The sequence below is a fragment of the Arvicanthis niloticus genome, chromosome 3 (genome assembly GCF_011762505.2).
Source record: "Arvicanthis niloticus isolate mArvNil1 chromosome 3, mArvNil1.pat.X, whole genome shotgun sequence".
NCBI classification, from domain to species: Eukaryota; Metazoa; Chordata; class Mammalia; order Rodentia; family Muridae; genus Arvicanthis; species Arvicanthis niloticus.
The window spans coordinates 111,364,762-111,383,900 of NC_047660.1; the positions used below are offsets into that span (position 1 = coordinate 111,364,762).

The 19,139-nt window shown below is 46.1% G+C and overlaps 1 protein-coding gene across 1 annotated transcript in view; it reads left to right on the plus strand.

Moving 5' to 3' along the window:
- The first annotated feature begins 854 nt into the window (after window positions 1-854).
- The window catches only part of Mreg (melanoregulin), a 52,903-nt gene continuing 34,618 nt past the window's right edge, over window positions 855-19,139 (plus strand). Inside the window, exon 1 of the mRNA XM_034499134.2 lies at window positions 855-1,190. Coding sequence (XP_034355025.1) covers window positions 1,096-1,190 — 95 coding nt within the window. The 5' untranslated portion in view covers window positions 855-1,095. The remainder of the gene's footprint in view (window positions 1,191-19,139) is intronic.

Consider the following 19,139-nt stretch of genomic DNA (forward strand, 5'->3'; position numbering starts at 1 on the left):
TTAAAGGGGCATCTTATGACACAGCAGGATAACTGCCACATCTTTATTCAGTTGACTTAGATGCTCCCAAGTACATAGGTTCAAGGATGTGCGCCCTACCTTAGTACAAAAGGCTGGGATTGGTTTACATGTTCACCATCATGTTCACCGTCTGGTTAAATAACACACTGACTTTCATAAGATTAGGTCTTGGTTAGGAAGACAGAAAGGTACACACGGATGCAGTACAGTCTGCATGACGTGAGTGAAACGAGCCAGGTACAAAAATGTGTGCATGGGAAGGTTTAGAGGGAGGAAAGGGAATAGGAAGGGTGAGGGAGGGGCAATGCAATGTTTTAATTTCAAAATACTAAAACAAAACATAACAAAACAAAAAACCCCCAAACAAAAACAAAGCAAACAAACAAAAGAACAAAAGACACCACCACCACCCCCCAAAGCCAAAAGCAAAACAAAACCACAGAAGATTGGTGTGGTAATCTGTTTGGACATTTTTTTTTAAAAAAAGGGATTTTTAGGGGCTGGAGCGATAGATGGCTTGGTGGTTAAGAGACAGGATTCTGTTCCCAGCACATGGTAATTTACAAAAATAGATTTCTATCATAATATAACAGTTGTAGAACTCACAAACGGTTGCTTTCCCCCAACCCCAACCCCCATAGACTGTTCAAGGGCTGGAAGTTTGGGGGAAAAAAAAAAACTTTTTCAAAGCGTGCCTTGTGGGAGACCTTTCACTTCCTCCGCAGTGAAGTCAATTAAAAGGACGGTTGGGTTCCGCCACGCGCGGCAGACCCCCGCTGCCCAGCGGTCACCCCCGGGGGTTCTGCGCTGCGCCAGGAGCGCGCTCGCTCCTTAGAGGGCGGCAGCGGAGCGTCGCAGGGACGCATGCGCTCGGGCGGCACCCGGGGAATTAAAAGAGAGAGGGAAAAGCTCCCGCGGCAAACGCGCGGCTCGCGTCCCCCCCGGCCGGCCGCGGCGTGATGCGCACGGCTTGGCCCGTGACGCCGCGGCCGTCCCCGTCCCCGTCCCTGTCCCCGGGCCCCAGCCGCCATCGCGCGCCCGGCTCCGGGATCCCGGCGCCGGGCCTCGCTCCCCATGGGGCTGCGCCGGTGGCTGCGGAGCGCCTGCTGCTGCTGCCCGTGCCGGTGCCTGGAGGAGCCCGCGCGGCCCGAGAAGGAGCCGCTGGTCAGGTGCGTACCGGGCCGCCTCGCGGGGTGGGGACCCAGGTGTCGTCTGAACCGGGGAGGGGGTGCTGTGAGGTCACGTCGCGGTGCCACCCGGTCCCCCTCGGCCGCGTACAGCGCGTCTCGGACAAGAGGTTTTAAAGCTCCGGATCCTTGGTTCAGATTTTGTTTGGCTCCTCGGAGGCAGCGGATGCCCCCGGGAAACGCCACTGACTGGTGCAGGGGCAGGGCCGGGAAGAGAAGTTTCCAGACGGGGTCTCATCCGATGAGATGGACGAGCGTGGGTTTCCGTAGCACCGAGCAAACAAAGTTTGGCTGTCTCGTCCAATGTCATGACCGAAAGAAGTCGATTTCAGTGACTGAGGAAATCTTTCTTGTGATAAAACTATGCGTGCTGTACCAGAGACAGCCTATTGACTGTTCGGTGTAGCTTACGCCGTGAACTGTGAAATTTAATGCTCATTAGCTGATGTGCTAAGAGGCTTTTGTGAAGGAACCCTATGCACAGCTTTGCTTGACTTTTTTTTTTCTTTTAACGATACTTTAATATAGGCACAAGGGGTAGAAGAAAAAGGCACCCAGAAATAAGACATACCCAAGTGTGAGTACCCGCTCCTAGAGAGAGAAGAGCCGGAACTGTGATTTTTATTTTTCCTTAAAGTTTTTTTTTCTATTGCGAGTTTGCTGAAATTAAGTTCCACCATGCCAGATTAACCTTATGTTCTTAAAAAAAAACAAAACAAAACAAAAACGAATGAGGTCCCACCAAGTCGTGCCCCAGGGAACAGAATATTTAGAATGAAATTAGGGCACAGGATATAGGGTGGAATTCTAGACTTGGTGAACAAGGTCAGAAGCCAGGGCCCCTTCCTTAAGAGACATGCACCGAATACAATCGTGCTTGCACCACTCTTCCCGTGGCAAAGCATGGCTTACCTTTCCTAAGTCTGTCATGCCCAGACACTTCCCCTGACTTCGGAGACTTACATAACCCATCCTGCCTGTCTGCTCCTATTTTCCAGCGCATTAAGCACGGTGTACTTGCCCCTGTAGGAACAATCTACTCTTAGTCCCTCCAAGCTGGCGGCTAGTGGTGACCTTTTGCCTTCTACCCTTTCTTTCCTAAAGGAGCCTCGTTTGATCACGCTGCCCCCTTTCATCTTCCTCTTGCGATTTAGGCCTTGGAATTATCTTGTTATTTGGTGAGGTGTTTCATGAAATCATCTAGACACACAAGGCACTATATATATACATACACACAACAACAACAACGCACACGCACACGCACATGCACGCGCGCGCGCGCGCGCGCGCGCACACACACACACAGAGTGTCTTACTATGTAGGCCTGTAGACCTCGCTGACCTCTAATTCAGCGATCCACTTGCCTCCTGCGTGCTCTGATTAAAGGTGTTCTCCACCTCTTCGGGCTACCATACTATGTTTGGTTGTTTTGCCTAATCGTTCTCTGGCTTAGATTTTGAGATTACTTTGGGTTTGGAGAAACTGAATTACCTATCTTTAATTTAAATGGCAGTAGGTAACAGTGTAGATTTTTATCTCAGGACTCCAGACTCTAGGTTATTATGAAATACAGCCTTCATTTTGGTTTCAGCCAGTTTTTGTTTTTTCCCCAGTGCTTGCTTTTTTTTTTTTTTGTAGAATTGCTGGATTTCAGGTATCTTTTATTTTGAAGTTGAGGTCCTCTCCTGTCTTGCTTTATGCTTAGTGGATGACAGTCTGTGAATTTTGTGACTTTTCTTTCTTTTTTTAAAAGAAGATAAAGTCAGCTAGGCATGGTGGAACAGGCTTATAGTCGCAGCACTTAGCTTGGGAGGCAGGAGAATCAGGTGTTCAAAGCTGCCTTGGCTAAAGAAGTTTAAACACAAGACCCTATCTAAAAAGAAAGGTTTAAAAATTAGGAAGGTGCCAGGCAGTGGTGGTGCATGCTTTTAATCCCAGCACTTAGATGCAGAGGCAGGTGGATCTCTGTTAGTTGGAGGCCAGCCTGGTCTACAGAGAGAGTTCCAGGACAGTCAGGGCTACATAGAGAAACCCTGACTCAAAACAAAACAAAACAAAACAAAACAAAACAAAACAAAACAAAAAAAACAACCCAAAACCAAAAGACCAAACAACAATTAGGAAGGTATTGTCAGTTGGAGCAGCATAGTGAAGCATTGATGAGTCCAGCTACCTGGGACGAGTCATGTAAGTGGGTGACTGGCCATGAGTTATTAAGGTTATTTGTGGCACAGTTTCCTCATGTCTTTGTTAAGGGTGATGATGCTAGTACATACTTCAGAGGCTTTCAGGGAGAAAGGAAAGGAGGTCATACATGCCAAGTGCTTAATAGAGTGTCTGACAACATAGTAAATACTCCATAAATTTTAATTAGTACTAATTTTCATGTCATGCTTCTGAGCATGTGAGTATGAGTGGGCTTGTGTCATGTGGTTTAGTGTTATTCTGACACCATTTGGATATAACCATTTCGGAAGGCCAGCTTGTTAATGGGCATGAGATACTGGTACACATATATCTGTGGGTGCTTGCTTGTTCTTTCCTACCCAAGTCATCAGAAGATCTGGTTTGAATTCATTGTTTTAGTCTATTATTATTGCATATTTATGTGTGTGATATTGATATGCTTGCATGTTTTATGCATGGTCACGTGTTCGGGAGTACATGTGCGAGCAGGTGTATGTGCACAGAGAGGCCTGGGGTCGCTATCAGGTGTCTTCTTGATTGCTTCCCTCCCTGTATGTTGAGGTAGGGTCTCACTTGAATTCAGAGCTTGCTATCGAGTCCCTTTGCTCAGGAGATCCTTGTCTCTGCTGTCTAAACTGGAATTACAGGTGGATGACCATGCCCACCTGGCATTTATGTGGGTGCTGGGATCCAAACTCTAGCGCTCACATTTGCCTGGCATGTGCTTTACCTGGTGAACTATCCACCCCCTTTTTTGTTTTCTTTTTTAATGTATGTCATTGGCTTTTAGTATATGTACAAAATCATTCAGTATTGTGTGTGTGTGTGTGTGTGTGTGTGTGTGTGTGTGTGTGTTGGCATGCTTGAGCCTTGGCTTATGTGTGGAGGTCAGAAGAGAGGACCACTTGTGGAAAAGCCAGTTCTCTTCTATTACCATGTGAGTCCTGGAGAATGACCTGGAGAATGAACTCAGGTCATCAGGCTTGGCAGGAAGCATAAGTTACCCTCTGATCCATCTTTTTAGCCAGCTATTGATATTGTTTCATTCCAGTATATTTTTAACCCCCCCCCAAAAAAAGAAAAAAACAAAACCAAGACAAGCACCCTTGCTAATCCATCACCTTTCTTACTCTTCTCACCAGTAGTTATGGTTACTAAGCAACCAGTAATCTATGTCTTTGGCATTATTGATCTACCTGTTTTGGATATTTTTTTTTTTTAAAGTGGGATCGTAATTGGCCTTGTGTGTTGCTTTCTTCTCTTAGCACAATGGCTTCAGACTTTATAGTGTTGGGGCGGGTATCAATACTCGATTCCTTTTTATGGGTGAATATTTTATTTCTTTTCTTATTGGATATTTTATTTATTTACAGTACAGTTGTCATCCCTTTTCCCCATTTCCCCTCCCTAGATCCCCCATCCTATACCCCCTCTTCCTAGAATATTTTATTTCTTCGTGCAGATTTATCATACTGTGTTTGTCTGTTCCCCTGTTGATGGCTGTTTGGATTCTTTCTGCTTTTGCCTGTTATGTATAGTATGTGAGCATTCGTGTGCAGGTTTTGTGTAGACATGGTTTCAGATCTCTTGGGTAAAGGTCTCAGAGTGGAATCGCTGGGTCATGGGACCTGCTGTTCTGTTTCTGAAGAGCCTGGGTGAAGCATTTACTGATGAGGCAAAGTCCTGTGACCAGATGGTTCACATTGTTATTGAGAACTTGAGTTCATCACAGTCATCTTTTTTCTTACCCCTATAAAATTTCCTTTTACTTTGTTCGTTTACTAGCTCTGAGAATGCTATTCATGCAGTGCCTGGAAGAGCTACCACCATCAGGGCAGGCTGCATTGCCACCTGTGTGTGTGGCCACCTCCAGGCCTTTCTCAGACCTGCACTCGGCCTCCAGTTAGACCAGGATGTGCTGCTCTCAGTCTCAGCTTGCTGAGACTGCTGACAGTCTGAGCAGAGTTTTGACCCTGGTCCTTTGGCTTCTCAGGGGTACTGTGTCTCTGGGGAGGAAAGAATCTCCATTCTCAGATGCGTCTCTGTGTTTCTCTCCTCTGCTTGTCTCCTTTCTCTGTCTCTCGAAACATCCTCAGTTTCTCCTGACTAACCATTCACCTTGATGATACTATGATCTTCAACTGCCAGTCTCTGATGTCCTTTGTATCACGTGCAGATGTCTGAAGGGCAGTTGCCTGGACCTTTCTTGACTACTGTTGTTGTTGTCGTTATCATTAAATAGAAATATCTGGTAAAAACACAGCTTCTGGTAACTGTCCCAAAGAGACTGATAAATAAGTCTGGGATTCTGCATTTTAGGAACTATAACTGTGCTTGGTGGTTTGGCTGTTGAAGGCCTGTGGACCTAGTTTGTGAAACACAGCTCTAAAAGCTATGCGCAGGCCTGGGGAGATGGTCAGCAGGTGAAAGACTGTGCTCTAGCATGGGGACAGGTATTTGGATCTTCAGAACCCCTGTAAAATGCTGGGTGAGTGTGTCAGCCAGACTGTAACCCCCATGCTTGGAATAGGGACAGAGGGTTCCCCAAGCAAACTGGCTAGCAAGACTATCTGAACCTGAGAGGTAGCAACAGACCGGCCTCCACATAAAAGGTGGAAAGCAATCAGGAAGACTCTTGGCATCAACCTTGGGCCTCCACACGTACACATACGCACACTTGCACATTCCACACATATGTGCGTAAGCGAAAGAAATAAAGGCTATGCTTAGTTGCAGCGGAGGGGCCATGAGCACACGGGACACACCTATATAGAAAGCATCTATTTATTGGGCTCCTGGTTTTTTCCCCGATCCTGAAATCGGACTTCTAGTTCAATGGATACTGTGTTTTTGAAGGTCCCAAGTGAAGAGAATTGGCTGGTCCTCTCTCAGTGAACTCGCTACCTGTTGCCACACTGGACTCCCTTGTCTGCTCGTTCACATTTCCTCCTCCCTGGAGTCTAATTTTGCATTCACTGCCTCTGTCTGTAACCAACCAGTGAGCTGGCTTTCTACCTGCCGCCTCTGCTGATTCCATGCTTGTTAGTAGAGACACTTGTTTATTTTTCTGTATCCCCTCCCCATTGTGTGTGTGTGTGTGTGTGTTCATGTGTGTGAGCAGAACCCAGAGGACATGTGGTATCCTGCCTTTAAACTACAAATTATTCTTTTGAAACAGCGTCTTACTGAATACAGAGCTAGGCTGGCAGCCAGCAAGACTCAGCGGTCTTCCTTTCTTTACCCCAGGACTGCAGGAGTGTGACTGTGGCCAGACTTGGCCTTTTACATGAATGCTTGAGATTTGAACTCAGTTCTCATGCTTGTCCAGCAAGAGCTCATGAGCTGTCTCTCCAGTTTCCCAGTTTCTTCCTTCTGAGAAACTTTGCTTGGGTTTAAGGCCCATTTTTTAGTTACTGCCTTTTTGAGCATATGTTGGGAAATCTCCCTAAGACGTTAAGGTGTCTCTTTACTTTTACCCTTGGGCCTCTTCCTGCCTTCAGCCAGCTGTCACAGTTATAAGGTGTATATTTTAAGTCTGGTGAGACTAGAGGTCTCAGGCCAGCATCTGATGACTGAATCCTCCCTTTTGTATGCCCTGTGGTACCTGGCATACTGAGTCACAATGGAGTAAGAGTTGAATAAAACTATTTTTGACTATTAATTATGTTTGTCCATTTATGATTGCTTGATATCTATTAAATTTTCAAAATTATTGTATTTATTTATTTATTCATTCATTTTTTTTGAGACAGGGTTTCTCTGTGTAGTTCTAGCTGTCCTGAAACTCACTCTGTAGACCAGGCTGGCCTTGAATTCACAGAAATCCACCTGCCTCCCAAATGCTGGGATTAAAGGTGTGTACCACCACTGCCTGGCTTTAAAATTATTTTTAAAAAGATTATGATGAGTAGTGAAACAGACACCAGCAATTCTGACATGTCACCTGTACCTGTCACCCTTGTGTGTGCCTTCAGCTTCGGCTTCTTCTCACCTCCAAGGATGACCTCTAAATGAAATCTGTTTTTAGAATTCGTAAACCTTGTGTACAAAGTGAATATTGCATTCAGGCTCTCGTATAAGTGATATTTATTTGCATATATTGTCATTTAATTGTCACCATGACCAAAAGAGATAGAAGCTATCTAGTCATAAGTGAGGAATCCTGAGCATCGAGAAATTAAATAATAAACTCAGAGTTATAACCAATAAGAGAACGTATTTGAGAACCAGTTATGGGGCTGGAGAGATGGCTCAGCAGTTAAGAGAATGGCTGTTCTTCTAGGAGGACCCAGGTTTGATTCCTGCCACCCCCATGGTGGCTCACTACTGTCTGTACCTCTAGTTCCAAGGGATCTGATGCTCTAATATGGCTTCCAAGAGAACCAGGCATGTACACAGTGCACAGCCATACATGCAGGCAAAACACCTATGCACATAAAACAAAATAAACAAATCTTAAGGAAAAACAAAAGAAAACACTGTGATGCCACACACCTGTAAGTATGATGCTTGGGAGGTCCACTTCGGTTCTATAGTGAGTTCAAGGTCAGCCTGGGACATACCAGACCCTGCCTGAATAGGACATGAATCCTCGTCTGTCTGATTCAAGACCTGTATGTAGGGGGCTGGAGTGGTAGCTCAGTTGGTAAAGGTCTTGCCTTTACAGGCATGAGGTTTGATCTGCAGCACCCATGTAAAAAAGTCAGGCATGATAGTGTGTGCTTGCAATTCCGAACTGGAGTGTCCTGTTAGCTGAAGAGATGCGTGTGTCCTTCCCCCCCACTTTCTCCTTCCTTCTTTCTCTCCCTTCTTCTTTCCTCTCCTCTTTTCTTTTTTCTCTTTCTCCCCTCCCCAAACCCTCCCTGCACCCCCACCCCCATCCCCAGAGTTGGGGGATGGAACTCAATGTCTTTTTTTTTTTTTTTTTTTTTTTTTTTTTTAGTTTTAGTTATTTATTTTTTGTATGAGAGTACACTGTCACTTTTTAGAAACACCAGAAGAAGGCATCAGATCCCATTATAGATGGTTGTGAACCACCGTGTGGTTGCTGGGAATTGAACTCGGGACCTCTGGGAGAGCAGTCAGTGCTCTTAACCTCTGAGCCAGCTCCCAGAGCTCAATGTCTTGTACACACTAGCTAAGTGCTCTCCCACTGCCCCAGCCCCTGAAGTAGACATTGCTAATACAAGGCAGTTTAAGGCTGGGCAGTGGTGGCACATGCCTTTAATCCTAGCACTTGGGAGGCAGAGGCAGGCAGATTTCTGAGTTCGAGGCTAGCCTGGTCTACAGAGTGAGTTCCAGGACAGCCAGGGCTACATAGAGAAAAAAGACAGTTTAAGAACAACTCTGGGCCTGGAGAAAGGACTCAGTCTGATTTTAGCACAGTTTATAGTCTGAAAGAAAGCACAGGTTTCTTTGGATCATATACTCACTGTTCGCTGATCGTGGGACGGAAGTCTTATAAGTTCTGAATCACACTAGCATGACCATATCAACCATCATATACAAACCTCTAGGTTTGATCAGCACCCCAAAACAAAGCTTGGCTCACTCATTTTTTTCCAAAATATTCTGGAGTGAGTTCAAGTGTCTCCACAAAAGCTGTAAGTTCTGAGTGCCACCAGTCCCACACTGAACACATTCCCAAAGGAGGGTAAAACATGATTGGATTAGCATCCTCAGATCATTGCATTGAGAACCACAATGCCGATGGTTTGCTTTGAGATGGCTGTATCATTGGCCATCCATCTCTCAAGTACTCAATGCCTTTACGTTGGTTGGGTCAACATTTTAAATTACTAATTATAAGAAACGTGGGGTATGGATCAAGGCTGTCACAATAACAAAATGGTGGCTGACAGCCACAGAAATGTGTTCCTTTCCTGTTCTTTGTGTCTGTAAGTCTGAAATCCAGGTGTCGTTGGGGCCACAGTTGTTTGGAAGACTAGGACAGTGGCTCTCAATCTGTGGGTCACGCCCTCTCCACAAGGGATTCTTAGAGCAAGTTATTTCTTGCTGATTCCAGCTTTGGGGTTTCCTGGTGTCTCCTGCCTGGTAGTAGCACAGTTTAACCTCTTCCTCTGTCTTCCATGTTTTTTTGCCTCTCATTAAATGTCTTTTGCTTATGAAGACCAGATCATTGAGTTTAGTGACATCCCTAAAATCCAGGATGATCTCATCTCAAGTTCCTTTAATTAATAACATCTTTAAAACCTGTATTTCCAAGTAATGGCTCATTGGCAGCTACTGGGGATTAGCACTTGGATACAGCTTTTGTGGAGACATTTGAACTCACTCCAGAATATTCTGGAAAAAATGAGTGAGCCAAGCTTTGTTTTGGGGTGCTGATCAAACCTAGAGGTTTGTGTATGCCAGGTAAGCTCGCTTACCAGTGAGCTACAGTCTTGGCCATCCAAAGCATCATTTTATGGTAACATGATTTTTCTCTATCCTTTATAAAATATGCCCTTGCTATGCAAAACTCTACCCAGGCATGAATTGTGGCCCCAGGACTTTAGCTGCATTGTTAGACAGAGAGAGAGAGGCCCAAGTCCTCTGATATGGTACAGCCTCTTGACACATCACCAGGGAGGCCTTGGGAGAGGCCAAGATAATATGTTTGGTAACACCATCTCTCATGTGCACTGCTTGGTACCCTCTCAGGGAAGCGACATTCTTATTCCATCTTTATTACCTGTTAGTAACTGAGAAGCACCAGCATCACTGTGTGGATATTCAAAGACATAAGAAGCAAAACGAACCGCCAGGCTTGCTTTAGTTCCTCTGTAGTCCAGGCAGGTCATTACCTTGTGGTTCTGTAGCCTTAAGCATCCTGGAGTATCTGGACTTCAATTGCTAACTGTGGATGATTCTCTCTTAAACCACTTGAGTGGACACAGAAGCTTCCAGATATCATGCTCCCTAGTTTCAGACACCCACCTGCAGCTTCATGATGCTCACACTGGTGGGCAAGGAACAGAGAAGAAATGGAGCCCTTCATTTTTCTGCGGTGCCTGGATGCCAATTATGGAAAATAAATGAGACCTCACTTTGCTCTAGATAATTATCTTGTGTCCACAGAGAGGGTGTTTTAGGAAGGAATGGAATTTTTCCGAATGTCCCTCAGGCCACGTAGACATGACATAGTTTGAGCCAGCCTACTTCAGGATGCCGACAAGGGAGAGTGGAGGAGGAAGCATCTCCGACAGTTCATCTTCCTTGAGCTTGCCCTGATCCATCATGGGTCGCCCTTTTTGATCCTGGGGTAGTAGGCATTGTGGACCAGGCTTTGTATATGTTAGTTGAATATTGCCCTAACCCATGACGAGGCGTTAGTCATTAGTCAGATTCTGTGAAGTTACCTCGAACACTGGATGGGTAGATGCTAAACCCCTGGTAGACACATACTCTTCTCCCTATCAAATGACGCTTCACCATTGGTCATTAGCATTGAACTCATGGAGAACAGCTGCTATATGTCTTGTGTGAATGGAGTTTATTTAGCGCGCACCCTTTATTTATTTTGTTTTACACACAGGGCCTTACATAACCCCGACTGACCTCAAACTTGCTGTGTAGCTGAGGGTGACCTTGAACTTCTGATCCTCCTGCCTCTACTTTGCAAGTGTTAAGATTACAGGCTCTCACCACCACGCCTAGTTTATTCAGTGCTGGGGGTTTAACCCTGGGGCTTGTGCACTTGGTGGTAAGTACTGTACCAGCGGAGCCACCTCCCTATCCCACACCTGTGGATTTTTACATTTCAGTACCACCCTTGGGAGCTTTGTAAGCAGTGGGTCACACCAGTGAAAAGTGAAAAAGAAATGCAAAATACTTCACAATAAAATGTTCCTCATTTTATAGGGTAGACTCACATGACCTTTGAATTGAGTTACGTATATTACAAAAAGGGCACTTGTCACCAGCGCGTGAGAGGAGCAGGGTGCTGCCTGTCCAACCTCAGATGGCAATGTTGCTCTGTGCCTGCCTATATTTGACCTCAAAACTATTAGTTTTAGTATCGATTTTAGGGTTAAGGTAAATTTTAGTGAGTGGGGAATTCTGTAGATGTGGGTTCTGTGGGCAGTGTGGATCAGTGGACTGATGGCTCTGCTTGACAGTGGAAAACTGAGGATGCATAGAGAGAGAGCTTCAATAACTTGCTGAAAGGCGTGCTTAGGCCCGTTACGTTTTGGTGTCATTGTGAGAGCCGAGCCCTTCTCGAATGCACTGTGTGTGGGGGCTCATCTCCAGCTCCTTATCTACTGTGTGCTAGAAATTGTGTTTTGAGTATGAGACTTTCCTTGAGTTAGCCTGGCGTCCAGACCTGAGCTCCTTTCCCTATACTAAGGGTAGAGATGTCCTGTCAGTGTGGAGGAAGGATGGGGCCGAGGGAGGCTTGTGGCGTTTGAAGGGGATCATTTCATGCTTGGAAGTGTATCACTTCCTACATGTGGGACGTTTTCCTTTTACAGGCTGGACTCACATGACCTTTGAGTTGACTGAATCACATTCACTCTTAGAAGGGCCTACAAAAACTTGGCAGATGTGTTGATGTCCCTGAGAGCTCTCAGCCTGATTCTCTCTTTGCAGCACACTGTTGGTTTTGTAGAGCCAGCTCTCAGCAGATTGTGACCTTTTCAGAGTATGCAGGTTGTGGCCTGCCACAGCCCTAGCCAGAGAGTGAGTCACAGGAGTGATGATCGGAGACAAGTGGGATCCCATGAATCCCCTTCTAGGGCTGGCACGTACACCTTCTTGAGACCTAGAGCAAATATGGAAAATGTGGGACTGTTCCTGGGACAGGGACTCAGCCAGCCATTCACTACTTACAGGATAGTTCTGTGACTGAGACACTCTTAAAATAATAGTTCTGGCTGGCCTGGGACTTTGTATGTAGCCTGCCTGGGCTTATCCAAAACTCATGGGGATCCTCCTGCCTCCCAAGTGCTGGGATTAGAGGCATATTACCATCACCATTTAGCACATTTTAGTGTATGAGTGTTTTGTCTGCATGGATGTCTGTGTTTCATACACTTGCTTGATGCCCAGGAGGGCCAGGGGAGAACATCAGAGCTTCTGGAACTGGAGTTGCAGGTGGTTCTAAGCCACCACGTGGGTGAGAGGAATTGAACCTGGTCCTCTGGAACAGCAGTACCTGTTTTTAACCACTGAGACATCTCTCCAGCTCTCACAAGGATGATTTTTGAAGGTTTTCTTCCCTGCTAACCCGCATCCCTGTTCTCCTTTTGTGACTTGTATCAGTTGGTCATGTGACCCTGGAAGGTCCCTAGAAGGTGACATTTCTTTCAGTTAGTCATGTGACCCTGGAAGGTCCCTAGAAGGTGACATTTCTTTCAGTTAGTCATGTGGTCCCTAGAAGGTGACATTTTTTTTTCTCTTGTACATCATATGATCTGATCTAGGTTTCCTGGAACTTTCTAAATGTCTTGAAGTGACTATACCACTTCATCTTTTATAAAAAGTAGACTCTGCTTAAAATAGTTTATTCTGTGAGAATTTTTAGCTGGACTAATAAATATTTGAACGGGTACAGTTATATACTATACATTCTGTTCTTTTTATAGTTATATACTGCACATTCTATTATTCTTTTTGCCTTTTGAGAAAATAAAATAATTTTGGTGAGGCATTGTACCTACAGACTAACCCTTTTCAATATTTGGAAGTATCTTGATTTTCCTCCCTCCCTCCCTCCCTCCCTTCCTTCCTTTCTCTTTATTTCCTTTTCTTTAAAAGATTTATTTATTTATTTTATGTACATCATTGCTGTCTTCAGACACACCAGAAGAAGACATCAGATCCCATTACAGACGGTTGTGAGGCATCATGTAGTTGCTGGGAGTTGAACCCAGGACCTCTGGAAGAACAGTCTGTGCTCTTAACCACTGAGCCATCTGTCCAGCCCCTCCTTCCCTTCCCTTCCCTTTCTTTCTTTCTCTCTTTCTCTCAACAGAATCTCTCTAAGTAGCCCTGGCTGTCCTAGAACTCAACTATCACGTTGGTCTTGAACTCACAGAGATCCATCTACTTCTGTCCACCGAGTGCTGGGTTTAAACACATGTGCCACTCTGTCCTGCTCACCTTAGTTTTCTAAAAACCATAACGTGTGTGCGTGTAAATGATATTACAGAGAAAAGACATTCAGAACTGTAACCACTGCTCAAGATAAAGATAGGTGTCACTAGCCACACAGCCCCTCCCTGATCATATCTAGACTTCAGTCAGAGTCATTCCTTTGTATTTCTTTTCAGCCTTACTTCTCTATGCACCTTAGAGACACAGCCTAGTTTTGCCTTTAGACTTCACACCCGTGGAGTCACACATTGTGTGTTCCCACATGCCTCACTTCGCTCACCTGTTGTGGTGAGCTTGCTTCATGGTTCTTCCTGCTGTACGGTCTGTATTCGGGTACACACACTCTTTCTATTAATGGGCTTGAGAGTGGCTCCCAGGCTAATGCTATTAAGCATGTTTCTAAGGTCAGCACAGACCACAAAATTATCCATCCTCTCCAATGGCCCTCTCCTGGTTCTGTAGATAAATAGGCCTTTGTGAATCTTACCCTCTCTGCCTAGAATATTCTTTCTCTGGCTTCCTGCATGGATAGCTCTCACTTTACTCAGATCTCCAGTCAGTCATTTTATCAGACAGTTCTTCCCCTGACTGCTATGTCTAACCGTGCTCCTCCTCTCTCTCTGAGCCTCTCTGTGTATTTCTTCATAGTTCTGGCTGTCATCTGACAGAAGCACATGTGCCTATCATCTGGTCCTCCCACAAGACCCTAAGCCTGATTGTCGTCTGTTTAACTAGCTGAACAACGTGAACAGTTCTCTTGGAGCCCATTGGTATAGCTGTCAGCATTAACTCTGTTTGGAGCCCTATGGATTTGGGAAATAAATGTTCAATAATTCAGCAAATATTTATTAAGTATCTGTTGTGTGCCAGGTGTACTGTGTAAAACACTGGCAGTAAACCACTGACTGAGCAAACACTGTGGCTGGAACCTGTGGTTTTCAAATGTCTTCTAATGATGGTAAGTCTAGGACACAAGAGACAGTAAATATAACAAGTAAATTGGGAATTATAGGTATGCAGAAAGAGGAAGAATAGAACCAAAGGGGGAGGCGTGGTCACAGTAAATTGGTCAGAGCAGGCCTTAGGAGCAGGTGATGTGTAGAAGGGTAGAGTGGGGAAAGGCAGCGAGCATCTGGAGGAAACGGGGGGTGGGGGGGGGTGGGCAGATAGATGAGCCAGTGCAGAGGGATGACATGACCTCGTCTACATTTTGGGAGAATCAATCCCATTGGCTGTTGGATTAAGAACAGAAAAACCAGTTTGGAGAAATGGCTCAGCTGTTAACAGCCCTTGCTGCTTTTGCAGAGGAACTGGGTTTGATTCCCAGCATCCACTTAGTGGCTCACAACTATCTGTAACTCCACTTTCAGGGGATCTGATGCCCTCTTCTGGGTTTTCTGGGCAGCAGACACGTATGTGGTACACATAAATACACACAGGTAGAACACTCATACACATAAAATTTAAAAAAGAAAAACGAATCGACTAGACAAAACAAACTGCCAAAGGAATTCTTATGACAGACCTAAGCAGCCCTGGTTCTAGGTGTAAAGAGGTGGGCATTTTTTTGAACATAGAACAATAGGATTTTCTGATGGGCTAGAAGTAGGGATTGAGGGATTCAGGATAGCTTTGTGGTCTTGGCCTGAGCAATGTGAGGATGGAGCTGCCATCATGGGAGTGGGGAGTCTACTAGCAGCAAGGTGCATGTTTGGGTCCTGTAGAGGCATGCTGTCTGTTAGACATGTGACTGGAGGGAGGAAGGTTAACATTGGGAGATAGATTTGGGTGCTGATTTAGGAATCTTCCTTATGTGGATAGACTTTAAAGCCAGGAGACTAGATAAAGAAGCCAATAGTCCAGGCGAACAGAGGGAGGAGCTGGAGGGATTGGACACAGTTCTGCCCTGCTGGCTTTGCAGGGATCTCAGCCTTGGAAATGGAGTACCCAGGTGTGCACTTTTAGGGTCTGCCTTAGTGAAGAGGTTGGAAGGGCCAAAAGGGGCATGAATCTGAGGGGCCGGAAGCCAGGAATCTCAGATTCTCATCCTTCATTTCCAGGGATGTCACATCTCTGATGTTGAAAAAAGTCATGTGTGAAGGTGGCCCAGGGCCCAGAAAACCCACAACGTTTAAATGAACAAGGTTTAGACTTGAGGCAACATGTTTGTTTTAGAGACAGGCTCTCACTGTGTAGCTCTGAACATTTTGGAACTCACTCTGTGTACTAGGCTGACCTTGAACTCACAGAGCCCTGCCTGGCTCTTGCCTCCTGGTGCTAGGATTAAAGGTATATACTGCTATGCTTGGCTTGTTTAAGCACTGGATCAAGCAGGTTTTAAAAAAAAGAAAATAAAAGACTAGACTGTCTTAGATGAAGTGAAGGATGGAAGAATGAAAGGAAGAAGAAGGGATCAGAGGAAGAGAGGGCAAAAGGGAATGAAAGGGAAGACAGGAGAGAGGAGGTCTCACCAGCTCCATCACAGGGAAGTGACACTGTAAGGGGCTGGCCAGGCCCCAGTGGGGAGTTGGGTCAAGGAGGCCTTGGGCAGAGCAAGGGGAGGATCACACAGCTTCTTGAGGTCTGCCTTTCTAGACTCAGGCTTTCTTCCCTTCCCTGTTCATAGCTGCAGTCTTGTATTAGATCAGAGTGGTGAGGTCACTGGAACTTCTGGCCAGCAGCCTTCCTGTACGTGTGGTATCTTGTAGCTCCTTTCAAAATCTATTTACACAGGGTCCTTGGCAGTGGTGAGGAATCCCCAGGCTTTCCCTGTAAATGGCTTTCCTGCTGGCAGCACTTGGCAACCGTGTCCCCAGGCAGACTTTTACTTACACTGTTGAAAGAAGACTCCAGAGCAGTTTGGGTCTCATGCCCTGAGGTGAGGGTAGGATGAAATTCGAGACCTCCCCTTTGGGAGTCAGAGTGGCTTCTGCATGGGTTGTAACATCGGAGCTTCTCAAAAGCCTGAGGTTCATTAAATATTTATTATCAGCAGATGGTGGCCAGGGGCTAAGCGGCTGCTCTCACTTTCTTTGGAACCTTGTAGACTTGGTTATAGGAGGGAGGGAGAGAGAGGGAAGCTGCTGACTGGAAGGAAGCCCCCTCCCTTCACGTGTCCTCCGAGACTCCTAGGGCTCCCGAGGCCCTGCAGTCAGCCAGTTCACGCGCTTGTGCACTTCATGGTCTGGGCCTCACAAAGGTTCCTGAGCTGCTTTTCGTCAGGTTATTTGCTTTATTCTTTTTAGTCTGGCCTCTCCTGGCTGCTTTCAGAGAGTCGGGTAGATTGATAGAGTTGCTGGAGTCTTCCAGGAGCCTGCAGTGATCAAGACTGAGGACTCAGGAGCTGGCCAGACAGACCCTACTAGTGTTCTTCAGAGAGCTCTCAGCCACAGTTCTTTCTGAAGTGTGTGTGTGTGTGCATGCGTGTCTGTGTAGCACATGCTTGCATGAACTTGTGCAGGTGTGTTTGGAGACCAAAGAACCGCCTTGTTGTCATTATTCAGGAGCTGTCCATCTTCCTTTTGAGACAGGGTTTCCTCTCTGACTCAGAACTCACCAGTACGCTAGGCTGGGATTACAGTCGCACCTTACCTTATGTATGGTTATGTATGGTAATACATAACAGTGTTGAAGAGGCAGCCGCTTTCCCCACGGAGCTATTTTTCCAGCCCCTTGACCATCCTTTTGAAAATCACTGCTAAAATAATCACTTATTAGAGGCAGGAGTCCACCTTCCCTCTGATTCTGAAGAAGACTTACTAGTACAGAAGAACATAGCCACTCGGGTCCTGGTGGGGAGATATTGGGGTGGGGTGGATGTGGCTGTCCAGAGACAAGTGGGCTCAGATGGGAGCATCTGATGAAGGAGGGCGACACCCTGGAGAGTTCACTCAGGGCAGCCCCCGATGGTTCTTTTCCTTGTTTTCCATTGTCTCCTGAGTATCAGTGACAGAGCTTGAGGCTCTTCATAACCATGCCCTTAATTAGAACTCTGTAGACCCTCTTGCCTCTTCCTCCAGAGTGCTAGGATCATAGGTATGTGCCACCACTGTCTGCCTTATATCTTACATTTTAACCTTCCTATTATGTGTCTCCTTAGCTTACAGATGAAGAAAGCTGGCATTTAACATTGGATGAAGCATGTGTATGTGGGGAGGGAGGCAAGAGATGGGATGGGACAGACAGTTCAGTCCCTGAGAGATGATTGCCCCGATGGAGGGCTAGGGGCATTCAGTTACTGTCATCGAGTAATTGATCCCACTTAGGGGATGAGCTCATCTTGAGGCGGTCTGTCTGTGGGTGAGGCTTCTGTGTTCCTGGAACCCATGTGACTATAGGCCTAGGGAATATTAGAAACTTCTAGGCTGGACTCCAGGGGATGCAGAGCAGGATACTGTAAAAGCTGACAGCTGGGATATAGCTGGATGTTCCACCAGTCTGGAAAGTACCTTAGTTATCTTATCTTCGTGCCTTTGGACTTGACGGATGAGATAGGTTAGGTAAAGTCAGTGCTAATTAACGTTGTATCGCCTGGTTTTCAGCAGACACCCCTTAAATGATTAGCATGTCCATGTGCAGACTAGAACAAGAATCTGATCTGAAGTTTTAAGACAAAGGAGACAAAGGAAAACAGAAGACAGGCACACCAAGCTTTATCCTGCTCTTGGCTACCCATTGGGCATCCAAGAGAAGGGTGGGTGCTAATGAGCGAAACCAGTCTCTCAGCTCTTGTCGTGACATGGTTGCTCAGTGACTTCCAGACAAGAACCTCACTCGGGAAGATTGCCAGCCTTTCCTTGGAGAAGTTTAGTTCTTGGCTATCAAGTGAGACAGTGACCCTCACCCTTCCTGTCCCAGATGACTGTATAACAGGAGGGGTGGAATGGGAGAACCCTTGATACAGGTGTGGAGTCTAAGGTGCCATGGCTTACAGGCTGTAAGAGCTAGTAGGCAAAAAGAACCAGGCTCAGCCACCATGCTCCCCAGCGCCATGCTGATAATGGACTAAGTCTGCTTTCTTTTGTAAGAGTTGTCTTTGTCATGGTATCTCTTCATAGCAATAGAAAGGTGACTAAGGCACACAGCCCTCCTCATGTGACAGTTGATTGTGACACCGCCCCCAGCTATGCAATTTCCTTATTTCCCCTTCAGAGTTACTGCTCTACAACCCTTTGATCTGACCTGTCACAGCTCCTGGGACAGAAGCCTGGACAAGCACTGTCCTCAACCTGACATCAAATCACCCTGCGTCTTCACCTCATGTCACTGTATCGCTGCAGTGTGTGGGTGCAAGAGCTTGGGATTCCCCAGCCTGTGGGTGCCTGAAGCCTCCCAGTGCTGCTGCCCTTTCTTGAGATGTCTCCCCCCGCCCCCCCAATGGGATTCTTTGTCCTTGCTCCTGCTCCTCTGCTCCTCCTTTAGGTGAAAGGCTGATGTTGTCTCCATGAGAACTCCCAAATTTCCTTCTCCTTTCATGCAGTCGATCACTTCTTCCTCTCTGCTCTCCTCGTTTTGTGCTGTAAATTGTACTTACCTTTCTTTATTGTGAGGGCACAAAGTCGTACTCAGGCATTAGCATTTGTGATTTTGATAAATACCCACCAGTGTAGGTTTGCATGAATGATTGAATTCAGCGTGCTTATTGA